This window comes from Emys orbicularis, chromosome 1 (assembly GCF_028017835.1).
Source record: "Emys orbicularis isolate rEmyOrb1 chromosome 1, rEmyOrb1.hap1, whole genome shotgun sequence".
Lineage (NCBI taxonomy): Eukaryota > Metazoa > Chordata > Testudines > Emydidae > Emys > Emys orbicularis.
Genome location: NC_088683.1, coordinates 259,548,877 through 259,561,817, shown reverse-complemented (window position 1 = coordinate 259,561,817; position 12,941 = coordinate 259,548,877). Strand labels below are relative to the sequence as shown.

Here is a 12,941-nt window from a genome sequence, read left to right as displayed (position 1 = left end):
CACACTTGGAGTTGCAGCTAGCAAGAGATGTTAAGAGTAACAAGAAGGGTTTCTTCAGGTATGTTAGCAACAAAAAGAAAGTCAAGGAAAGTGTAGGCCCCTTACTGAATGAGGGAGGCAACCTAGTGACCGAGGATGTGGAAAAAGCTAATTTACTCAATGATTTTTTTGCCTCTGTCTTCACGAACAAGGTCAACTCCCAGACCGCTGCACTGGGCAGCACAATATGGGGAGAAGGTGACCAGCCCTCTGTGGAGAAAGAAGTGGTTCAGGACTATTTAGAAAAACTGGACGTGCACAAGTCCCTGGGGCCGGATGTGCTGCATCCGAGGGTGCTAAAGGAGTTGGCGGATGAGATTGCAGAGCCATTGGCCATTATTTTTGAAAACTCATGGCGGTCAGGGGAGGTCCCGGATGACTGAAAAAAGGCTAATGTAGTGCCCATCTTTAAAAAAGGGAAGAAGGAGGATCCGGGTAACTACAGGCCAGTCAGCCTCACCTCAGTCCCTGGAGAAATCATGGAGCAGGTCCTCAAGGAATCAATTATGAAACACTTAGAGGAGAGGAAAGTGATCAGGAACAGTCAGCATGGATTCACCAAGGGGAAGTTGTGCCTGACTAACCTAATTGCCTTCTATGATGAGATAACTGGCTCTGTGGATGAGGGGAAAGCAGTGGATGTGTTATTCCTTGACTTTAGCAAAGCTTTTGATACGGTCTCCCACAGTATTCTTGCCGCCAAGTTAAAGAAGTATGGGCTGGATGAATGGACTGTAAGGTGGATAGAAAGCTGGCTAGATCGTCGGGCTCAACGGGTAGTGATCAATGGCTCCATGTCTAGTTGGCAGCCAGTTTCAAGCGGAGTGCCCCAAGGGTCGGTCCTGGGGCCGGTTTTGTTTAATATCTTTATTAATGATCTGGAGGATGGTGTGAACTGCACTCTCAGCAAGTTTGCAGATGACACTAAACTGGGAGGCATGGTAGATACACTAGAGGGTAGGGATCGGATACAGAGGGACCTAGAGAAATTAGAGGATTGGGCCAAAAAAAACCTGATGAGGTTCAACAAGGACAAGTGCAGAGTCCTGCACTTAGGACGGAAGAATCCCATGCACTGCTACAGACTAGGGACCGAATGGCTAGGTAGCAGTTCTGCAGAAAAGGACCTAGGGGTCACAGTGGACGAGAAGTTGGATATGAGTCAACAGTGTGCTCGTTGCCAAGAAGGCTAATGGCATTTTGGGCTGTATAAGTAGGGGCATTGCCAGCAGATCGAGGAACGTGATCGTTCCCCTTTATTCAACATTGGTGAGGCCTCATCTGGAGTACTGTGTCCAGTTTTGGGCCCCACACTACAAGAAGGATGTGGAAAAATTGGAAAGAGTCCAGCGGAGGGCAACAAAAATGATTAGGGGTCTGGAGCACATGACTTATGAGGAGAGGCTGAGGGAACTGGGATTGTTTAGTCTCCAGAAGAGAAGAATGAGGGGGGATTTGATAGCTGCTTTCAACTACCTGAAGGGGGGTTCCAAAGAGGATGGAGCTCGGCTGTTCTCAGTGGTGGCAGATGACAGAACAAGGAGCAATGGTCTCAAGTTGCAGTGGGGGAGGTCTAGGTTGAATATTAGGAAACACTATTTCACTAGGAGGGTGGTGAAGCACTGGAATGCGTTACCTAGGGAGGTGGTGGAATCTCCTTCCTTGGAGGTTTTTAAGGCCCGGCTTTACAAAGCCCTGGCTGGGATGATTTAGTTGGGAATTGGTCCTGCTTTGAGCAGGGGGTTGGACTAGATGACCTCCTGAGGTCCCTTCCAACCCTGATATTCTATGATTCTATGAGTTCTTGCTGTTAAACCATATGTTTCTGACTTGAAGTGGAAAAGGTTGAACTGCATCTCCTCAGTCATGCAAAGGGCTTGAGGAAGCCAAGATACAGTTGAAATGAAGCTTGGGGCCATCTGCATTGTAAAACTGAGCTTATTTTGAATAGCGCTGATCCCTCAACACAGCAGTTAAGTTTAGACAGGAACTTAAAGCCTCTGAACACTCAAGAACATTGAAGTATTTACCATAACAATTAACTTAAAAATACTCTGAACTTTGCTTTAAAGTCTAATTCTACTCTAAACCAGAGAGGGTTTAAAAAACCACATTAGGATTTCAGGTTTGTGCCTCAGCAACTTCAGATCAAATGGGCTCAAATTAACAAGTGGCGCTCTGCTCCCTCCCCCACAAAACAACTAGCCCTGCAAGTCAGCCTCGTCTTTGCTTCTCATCTCTCACCATCAGTAATAAGGCTTCTGCATGACTAATGAGCCTGAGTTACACCTCTGCTACCCTACTGTCTGCTGTGGGTTTGTGCAGGGACAACCAATTGGAGCTTAAAGAATCCAGCCAGCAATACTGAGAAACTGCTTTTAGCTCTAAGTGATTGTTTATGTTCCCTACAGTCACCAAGTGAAACTGACTCCACACACGGAGCAGACCTGAAATCCAAGACTGTTTTTGACATAATCCTTTTCAGAGTAGACTCGAACACAAAAGGCGGGTGAGGGTGGGTTTGAGCTGTTAAAGCTTTTGGGAAAGATTTTTGTGTGTTGCTCAAGATTTCAAATGAACCAAATACAGACAGCCCCCAAAAGTGTTAGACTATTTACATAACATGGTATATTTAAAATGTACAATTAAAGTGTTTCCACCTTCACTTACCTCCTGCAAGTCTGACCTCACAGCTACCTACAAGATGCTAGCTCTGCTTTGAGAGTTCAGGCAGCGCATTGCAGATTGTGCAGCCTTGGGAGGGGGAGCTTTCAGCCACCCTCTTGATTCTGGATGTTGTGGAGACCAGCACAGTCCTATGGTCTGCTCTTCAGCCTGAAGCAGCACCAAGTGATCGGTGCTGGGGGGGGGGGGGGGGGGGGGAGAAAGCGGGACAGACAGACAGCAGAGGATCACTTGATCTTGCTGGGTAAGCAAAAAAAACACTGGGTTTTAATATACTGTGGCTGTACTTAATGTTTCTGCTAGTTTGACAAATACTTCCAAAACATGTAATGGAGGAGACCAGCAGACCCAAAGGACTAGAACTTTTAAAATAGTCAAAATGTTCAATGTAGCCACTGTATTTCATCTCATTATGTGGGTCATAGACTTTAAATCATTGTAATGGTAATAATGGAAGCTGCTTTGAACTTTCAGATCAGCCCCTTTGCAAAACGTTACTCAGCGGGACAGACATTTACAGAGGTTTTAATTACTATCAGGCAACAGCTTTTGACACTTAGCGACTCAGAAATTGTCTATCTGTGTTGGATAACCTTGGTTTGGTGTGGGTGAGTGGGTAGGTGTCCAAATCTCTGTTTTGGGGACTGACTGTACAACTGCTCCATGTGCAGAACTCCTGTTGAAATCCGTGGGAGTCTCTCACACACACACAACTTCAAGGATTGGGGTCTACATTTGTTATTGCCTATTTCCAGGCCCCTCTGTCATGACACAGTGGTGGACAAACCAAATCTAAGTGGCTCTGTGACCCTGTGCACCAGGTTGCAACAGCCTGAGTGGGGAGTTGAGCCCAGACCATCAGGACAGGCCACTGTGGGGTGAATGCCTCTCCACCGCCCCCCTCACTTGTAAGGTTTTAGAAGGGCAGGGGCCTCGGTTTCAGATGTTACTGGGCCTCCAAAATCCTCCATGCGGCCCTGCCTATCCGTTTATCATGTATCTGTATGAGATACTTGATGACTACACCCATCACTGTTCTTGACAGTGCTACAACACTCTAAGAATAGTATTAAAAACTTACTAGTTCTCTTAACTGCAATGACGACCCAAAAAAGAACCTGTCAGGGCACTTTACTGCTCCTTTAGGATGTATAAAGGTCACCTCCCACTCCCTCCAAAAACAGTCATCTGCTTTTTTCACATCAGAAAACTCAGATCTTCACTTCCCTCCCGGTTGTGGAACTCGGATGGTGAAATCACACCCTGCCAAAATTAGAACTGCAATTTTTCCTGACCCCAGCTGAGAGGGGGTGGGAACATGGAAGTGTATCAAATACTTTATGGGGGGGACATATACCCCTACATAATGAAGCAGGAGTGTAAGTGCCAATACATTTTTTCCTACCACCCTTTGAAGTTTTTAGCTCCAAGTAGCACAGGACAGTGTTGTCCCTGGTTAATGTAGAGAAGGCATGACTGCTAAGGTAGCAGGATGTACATTAATAAATCCTCAGAATGAACAATTCATTTCCATAGTAACTTTAATAGTACATCTTATATTGCGGTATCTGGTACAAAAGGATAATTGAATTGCTTGATTAGTGACTTTTCTATATAATTTATATTCTGGAAAAAAAATAATGTGTAAAGCTTAAAAAAGTACCCAGCATCTAAATATTCCCCAGAAGAAAATGAATGATTTTTTTAAGTGAAAGTCACATCCAGTACAAAAGTGAAAGTTACATCCAGTGACAGTTTAGATGTTGCATACTAAATGTGGAGAAAATAATGCATTCTAAAAAATAAAGTAGGACTCCTTTGAGAGTGCTTAACTGATTGTCAGTACCGATCTGTATGGAAACAGTACCATAGCATAGATTCCCACTTCTGTACATTCATTATGATCTCTCCTCCACCCCAAGGGCCCTATGAAATTTACAAGTCTTCCCCCATGATTCCATTCAGATTTTTATTTTTATAAATAAATTAGATTGGACTTTCCAAAAGCCTTTAATCTTCAAAAGATTTGTTGTTCTGCATACTTCATTCTAGATCATTTATTCCTTGATTTTCTCTTTCTGCTCAAACTGTAAGCATCTCTAACTTCATGATCACTAGCACAACATACAGACACAATCCCCTCACTCCCCACATCATCAGTGTTTTAGGCACAACAACCAGATTTTGTCCTTTTTGCTGACTTGTAATTGGTTAGGTCTACAGTTTGTAGTGGCCCCTCAGCTTGCTGCCGTAAAATTATTGGTACTACCATATCAAATATGGTTTCAAAGAGGTAGTCCACCTTATAGCCTGTTTTTGCGCTGGTCTCAAAGCACATTTTCTCAGCTGCTGGAACATCCTTCTCATCCAACATTTTGTATTTCAGTATCTTTTTGTAGAGTGCAACAGCATCATCCAGGTGGACTTGTTTTTGGACCTTGGTAGAGATGCAACTGGTGACAGGCTTTTCAGGTCTATTTTCCTCTTCTGTTTCTAGTAATAAGGCATATTCATTTGTGAGGTCAACTTTGTTTCCAACAATAGCAAAGATACAGTCGGTGCTAGCAGTGTCGGTCAGTGCCAAGAATCTATCTTCCAGTTCTATCAGGCTTTGCAAGTTGTTTACATCATATGTAAGGATCACAGCAGCTGCTCCTCTACAGTACATAGAACCAAGGCCATGAAATTGCTCCCGTCCTGGAAAAGATTAAAAAAAAAAAAAAAAAAAAAGTTAACAAATTGAACTAAACCATTAATAACAAAGAGCCTAGCTTCACAAGCAAGTTTCAAAACCAAAAATCAAAAGGACGCAGCACTAAAGGGGGGAACCTACCATTTACACTATCTTCAACTTTTCTATACTTTTGCTAATAAGTGCAATAATATTGCAGTGAAAAATTGCCAAGTCCAAAGGCTACTTGCCTTACGCACTGATGATTTTTACTAATGGGCTATTAAACAAGGCTTTTGATGCTATGTTTTCAGAAACTGTATGCATGTTGTAAAAGCAAAAATGTGTGCATATTAGTTCATTCAAGTTGTGTAATCAGTTATAATGAACTGCGAACTAAATTACTAATAAAAACCTCATACTATCACAAGCAAGCTTCAAAAGCAAAAATCAAAAGGACACAGCATCAGAGCTAGGCTCTGTATGTGTAATCGGCCAGTTGCATCTAATTGACTATTTATGTTTGCAGGTACCATGACTTCATACTCAGCTATAATAGATTGAGTATGAAAATTCAGCCCAGGCACACAAGCTCTCTGAATACATGCAGTTCTGAAATTCTGGCCTCTGAAGTCAGTGACTCTAGAAGAATTGTGAAAAACAAAATTAATCTTATTGTACATCTCCACAGCTCTCAGGTCAGTGAGTATTCCAACAGTTACCTTAACAAGACAAGAGCTTGTAACACCTGGTATATCAGAACCTATATACTAAGGTGCCCTCCATAAACACTCTATCAAATCTGCAAGACACCTATCACTATAGGATCTAGATGCCTGCCCCAGTTTTATCACCATTACCCCGTTCAGTATAATGCCTACAGCCACCACCAAGTGGCACAGTTTTAATATGATCTCAGTAACTAGTAGGAAAGAACATTGTGTCCCCCTCACTCAGTGTGTAGCTGTTTTTAAATTTCTACCTGGCCCACTGGAAAGAGCAGCCCTGGCCCTCGGACCTACACCCTTTTTTTGACATTTGTTTTGAGTTAAAATGTGATGGTTGCATTATTCATTTAACCTTTCTATAGTGGAGGGAAGGAAAACAGCAGTCTACCAGTAGCCTCTTGAGAATATTGTCCTAAGGGAAATACCAGTCAGAAAATAGGAAGTAAAAATATTGCCACTGATTTACAGAGAACTGCAGCCTACTCAAAATGCATGTACAAATATAGAATTTCATGGCAGGTTTTTCTATTGAGCCTTAGAAGATACCAGATTTCATTCAAAATCAGTAAGCCCAAACAGGTGACGAGTTTCAGGGTCACTGGTTTAGATACAGTGAGACACAGTGGGTGAATTCCAAAGCCTGGTAACATCCACCTCCATGCTCCCATGCCTCAACTCCTCTTAAAACCAAAAGGGTTGAGGAGGACTGAGTAGAGGGGTGAACAAAGAGATCACAGGAGCAGAGATCACTTCCTAGAGGTTTCCTCTCCATAAACGTGTCAGGATCCTGGTAACACAGGATCAGGTTCAGCATGTGGGAGAGAGAGAAACTCAAGTTTACCCTGGGTGGGACAGATGATGCTATTTGCACCAGATGTGACGCCTTCCTCTGCAGCATGGGGCATGGGTCACTTGCAGATTTAAACTAGTGTAAATGGTGGATTCTCTGTAACTTGAAGTCTTTAAACCAAAATTTGAGGACTTCAGTAACTCAACCAGAGGTTATAGGTCTATTAACAGGAGTGGATGGGTGAGGTTCTGTGGCCTGCAATGTGCAGGAAGTCAGACTAGATAGTCATGATGGCCACTTCTGGCCTTCAAGTCTATGAGCTGTATTGAATCAGCTGCCCTAGCCATGCCCTGTCCCTAGAAAGAAGAACCTGCTTTCATGAAGATGGTAGCTCCTAGACTGGGAGAGTTGCAGGCCCCTGTGACTTCACTCCCTGCATCTCAGTGCTCCCAAAGTGTGCACCAGAAGCCCAGAAAAGCATAATTTTTTTTTGTCTTACTGATTTTGAATAAAGTCACTCATCTTGGGCAAGCTTTCTACTATTGTGGACTCTTCCAAGAAGCTGGAGTGAATTAGACCCAATATTTAGTCCCATAGATGCATAATCATGTGAAAAGTACAAAGGCAGATATTAGACTGCTTTACAGACATGTACAAAAACATTTGACTCAATGTAGCATCTAGGCATTCACTTAAATTGCTACAAAACGGAATCGTGGATAAACAAACTTGTGTACCTATTTATCAATCAAGGATAAAAAACAGGACATGCCAACCAAGGCTCTCAAGCAAGAGAGGGATGTCATCTCAACCCTAGCTTTTTCAACACTGATTTATGTATAATATGACCTACCGATTCTACTGGTACCATCCCCAAAAGTAGGGCCTTCCATTAAACAACAGACAGAATATCTTCCATGCTCACATTATCATTTGCACAAGATGATCTCAGATAGTCTAAACTTTCCAGGAAGATCCTACAGTGTACTTGTGCCCGACAGAAAGAAGAAAAGCCAGGATCTTTAATAGAAGTCCAGAGAAAGCAAACTAAGATTTTATTGAAGATACAAAAACTAAGCAAAATTAAGATGTGTAGCTTCAGTCAATGTCAAGCAATACAAGTGTTGCCAATAAGATATTTTAAGTGAAAAAGAATGATTTATGAAATCACTAACTGGGCTGGTTAAGTTTAGATAACTTCCAGAACTATCCAATTCACACACCTAAACAAAGAAAAAGGGAAGAAGCCAGTATACTTTGATGGGAAGCTTGTCTGACAGAAGGATTCCCAGCTAAAACATTAGTTCACCTAACCTCTTTTTAAAGGTCTTGAATCAAGTCCACAGTCCTTCAGGGATGAGAACTTTACAAAGAGATGATCACTGACACCAGATTAATATTTTCATGTCCCAGATTACAAGGCCATATGTGCCAATTTAGGAAGACAAATGAAGGTATTTCACAAGACTTTAATCTTCAGAAGCAGCAAATCCATGCTTAGAGGTGTGCTGTGCACTTCTTTGCTCATGTATATTTGAAAGACAGACCAACTGGAGTGTGTTTAGATTGGAAATATCTGCAGAGATCTAGATTTCCAGTTTTGCTTTCCATACTTTAAAATAATCACATCATTTTCATTAGAACCCTTACATTACAATGTGGCCTGGAAGACACAAATAGTTCTGTTTTTCCCACTTCATCTATCTAAACCAGAAAATCCAGCCTCAAAATTGTTAGCTCCAACTATTCGACACTGAAACAATACAGGTATTTGTTCCATGGCATACATAAGCAGATCTAATCTATTCTCTTGTACAGCAGAACATGAACCATGAAATTCTTAGTTACATTCCAGAAGTTGATTGCAGTCAATCTTCAATTAGAACTCAGAATGGAATTGGCAAGTTGACTAACTTTGCTTTTCTCCTGCTTTGCATTAAATATGCCTATGGAATGGAAAATAGAGCCTCTCCCCCACACGTAAAGCAAGTCAGCCCACAACATAATCTACTTAAACATGCTGCAAAAATGTCTGATTTCTAGTTGGGTTGTGACATCTGTTGCTTCCTGACATTTGCCACATTTCTTCAAAATTAACAATTTAAATTAAACCAATCCTGATTTGAGAAATAAATAGAGTATAGACAAAGAATTTAATCGAACAAATCTGACTTATCCTACAGCAGAGGTTCTCAAACTATGGTCCGTGGACCACCAGTGGTCCCCGCGCTCCATTCAGGTGATCCGTGGATAGTTCCCTCTAAGGTGCGCGCCTGGGCGGCCACACACAAGAGAATGAAGGGCCACCCACCTAATTACTGAAGCCGCACAGGCATGGCTCCACTAATTAGGTGCCTGGACCCTGGAAAAGATGCACATATAAGGTGAGGTGGTGGCCTTGGGGGGAATAGGGGACAGGTGGGAGGGGGAGGAAATTGGGATGTGCAGGGCTGCGGCAGCCAGAGAAAGAGGCAACTTTCCCCAGCTCCAGGGCTGCGGGTTCCAGGGAGACCCCCCCCCCTCCTTCCCAGCCTCAGCTTTGGGGCTGCCGCGGTGGGGGAGAGAAGGCACATCCATTGCATTAGAAAGGTAAGACTACTGATATTAAAATATGAGTTGTGTGCTTTTATTTGCAGAACAAAAAAAAGTTTATTATTATTATTTTTTTAATATAGAGAGCTTTTATCCAAAGCGCTTTACCATAGTTAGCTAACGATACAAACAACATTTGGAAAGATCATTAAGTGGTCTGCCGAGACCCTCAGCAATTTTCAAGTGGTCCGCGAAAAAAAAAAGTTTGAGAACCACTGCACTACAGGATGCCACTGACAGGGTCCCAGCACCAACAAAAACAAAAAAAACCCACCCTACTACTACTACAGTAAAATCCATTTTTTCACAGAAATGAACATCACTGGTCTGTGACCATTTAGAGCTTAGGGAAAGTAACAAATCATCTGACCCCTACCCAAAACACACAGCTTTTCAAGCAGTAGGTAAAACTAATGGCAAACCCATTTTTTATATAAAACATATTTCTCTGATAATACCCAGAATCATCCGAGATGAAAACAAAAACAAAAATTAAAGTCACAGAAATTGGTGTGTCCATAAGAGGCGGGTCTCCAAGGAACTTCCAGAGCAATCATACTCCGGCAGAGCAAGTTAAAAAGCTGTTGCAAAACTGGGGGGGGGGGGAAATGCAAAACAAAAGGGGGGGGGAGAGGGACAACCCAAGAAGAAAAGTCTTCCAGAAAACCCTGAGAAAAAGTAACACCATGCTGGTGTCAGTTTTAGGAAAGGAAGTCTTTAATCTGGAGGCCCATGAAGAAATAATAATTGAGGAAAGCATATAGGGTTTTGTAACTTTTCAGTAGGAGGTCAAAAAGCACTATGTTTAAAACACAAGAAAGAGGTCTGGACACTTTCTAAAGAAAGGATCTATGTAGCTGACTTGTCTTTCATATACTGATTTTCCAAGACTTTTCCTCTGCGATTCTGAAACAAAGGAGAGACAGATGGTGGATTAGAGAGGAATTAAGAAAGTGGAACATAAAATATCACTAGAGTTCTCTCTTCAGATACAATTCTTTTATCGGAATCTTAATTCTCAGATCTGAGAGAGGCAAGAAGTACCTTATATCCTAAGTGAATGAAAGAGGAAGAATCTGATTCTCAAGGAGAAGGCTGCAGCACTACACTTGTAGTAAGCCCCTGGCATCTAGCCAAGCTCATAAAAGAAACCACTCACGGGGGGAAATCCCCTAAGAATTCTGCTGCAGTGAGACTGAGCTTCAAATGGACAACATTAGACAGATCATAAAAGTCTTTATAGATATAAGTAAAGATCTGTTGATATAACTAAAGCTGGGCAGCCTATGGATACGAGTAGTTCAGTAAATTACTTCTCAACTTCTCATGGGGGACTTCAATCACTCTGACATCTGCTGGGAGAGCAATACAGCAGTGCACAGAATCCAGGAAGGTTTGGAGACTGTTGGGGACAACTTCCTGGTACAAGTGCTGGAGGAACTAACTAGGGGCCATGCTCCTCTCATCCTGCTGCTCACAAACAGGGAAGGATTGGTAGGGGAAGTAGAAGTGGGTGGCAACCTGGGCAGCAGAGATCATGAGATGGTCGAGTTCAGGATCCTGACTAAAGGAAGAAAGGAGAGCAGCTGAATACGGACCCTGGGCTTCAGAAAAGCAGACTGACTCCCTCAAGGAACTGATGGGCAGGATCCCATGGGAGGCTAATGTAGAGGGGGAAAGAAGTCCAGGAGAGCTGGCTGTATTTTAAACAAGCCTTGTTAAGGGCTCAGGAACAAACCATCCCAATGTGCAGAAAAAAATAGCAAATATGGCAGGCGACCAGCTTGGCTTAACAGAGAATCTGCGGTGAGCTTAAACACAAAACAGAAGCTTACAAGAAGTGGAAACTTGGACAGATGACTAGGGAGGAGTATAAAAATATTGCTCGAGCATGCTGGGGTGTAATCAGGAAGGCCAAAACACAATTGGAGTTGCAGCTAGCAAGAGATATGAAGGGTACCAAGAAGGGTTTCTATGGGTATGTTAGCAACAAGGTGGTGGTCAGGGAAAATGCGGGACCCTTACTGAATGGGGAAGGCAACCTAGTGACAGATAATGTGGAAAAAGCTGAAGTACTCGATGCTTTTTTTGCCTCGGTCTTCACAACAAGGTCAGCTCCCAGACTGCTGCACAGTATGGGGAGGAGGTGAGCGGCCCTCAGTAGTGAAAGAACAGGTTAAGGACTATTTAGAAAAGCTGGACATGCACAAGTCCATGGGTCCAGATCTAATGCATCCAAGGGTGCTGAGGGAGTTGGCTGATGTGATTGCAGAGCCATTGGCCATTATCTTTGAAAACTCGTGGCGATCGGGGGAGGTCCAGGACGATTGGAAAAAGGCAAATATAGTGCCCTTATTTTAAAAAGGGAAGAAGGAGAATTCAGGGAACTACAGCCCGGTCAGCCTCATCTCAGTCCCTGGAAAAATCATGGAGAAAGTCCTCAAGGAATCCATTTTGAAGCTCTTGGAGGAGAGGAAGGTGACCAGGAACAATCAACATGGATTCACCAAGGGCAAGTAATGCCTGACCAACCTGATTGCCTTCTATGAGGAGATAACTGGCTCTGTGGATATGGGGAAAGCGGTGGATGTGATATACCTTGACTTTAGCAAAGCTTTTGATACAGCCTCCCACAGTATTCTTGCCAGCAAGTTAAAAAAGTATGGATTGGATGAATGGACTACAAGGTGGATAGAAAGCTGGCTAAATCATCGGGCTCAACGGGTAGTGATCATCAATGGCTCACTGTCTATTTTGCAGCCAGTATCAAGCAAAGTGCCCCAGGGGTTAGTCCGGGGGCCTGTTTTGTTCAACATCTTCATTAATGATCTGGATGATGGGATGGACTGCACCCTCAGCAAGTTTGCAGATGACACTAAGCTGGGGGGAGAGGTAGATACGCTGGAGGGCAGGGATAGCATACAGAGGGACCTAGACAAATTAGAGGATTGGGCCAAAAGAAATCTGATGAGGTTCAACAAGGACAAGTGCAGAGTCCTGCACTTAGGACGGAAGAATCCCATGCACTGCTACAGACTAGGGACCGAATGGCTAGGCAGCAGTTCTGCAGAAAAGGATCTGGGGATTACAGTGGACAAGAAGCTGAATATGAGTGAACAATATGCCCTTGTTGCCAAGAAGGCTAACGCATATTGGGCTGCATTAGTAGGAGCATTGTCAGCAGATTGAAGGAAGTGATTATTCCCCTCTATTCAGCACTGGTGAGGCCACATCTGGAGTATTGCATCCAGTTTTGGGACCCCCACTACAGAAAGGATGTGGACAAATTGGAGCAAGTCCAGCGGAGGACAACCAAAATTATTAGGGAGCTGGGGCACATGACTTATGAGGAGAGGCTGAGGGAACTGGGCTTATTTAGTCTGCGGAAAAGAAGAGTAAAGGGGGATTTGATAGCAGCCTTCAACTACCTGAAGGG

General features: G+C 43.2%; 1 protein-coding gene across 1 annotated transcript in view; it reads right to left on the bottom strand.

Moving 5' to 3' along the window:
- Positions 1 to 4,246: 4,246 nt before the first annotated feature.
- The window catches only part of RAB20 (RAB20, member RAS oncogene family), a 44,784-nt gene continuing 36,089 nt past the window's right edge, over positions 4,247 to 12,941 (bottom strand). Inside the window, exon 2 of the mRNA XM_065407510.1 lies at positions 4,247 to 5,421. Coding sequence (XP_065263582.1) covers positions 4,889 to 5,421 — 533 coding nt within the window. The 3' untranslated portion in view covers positions 4,247 to 4,888. The remainder of the gene's footprint in view (positions 5,422 to 12,941) is intronic.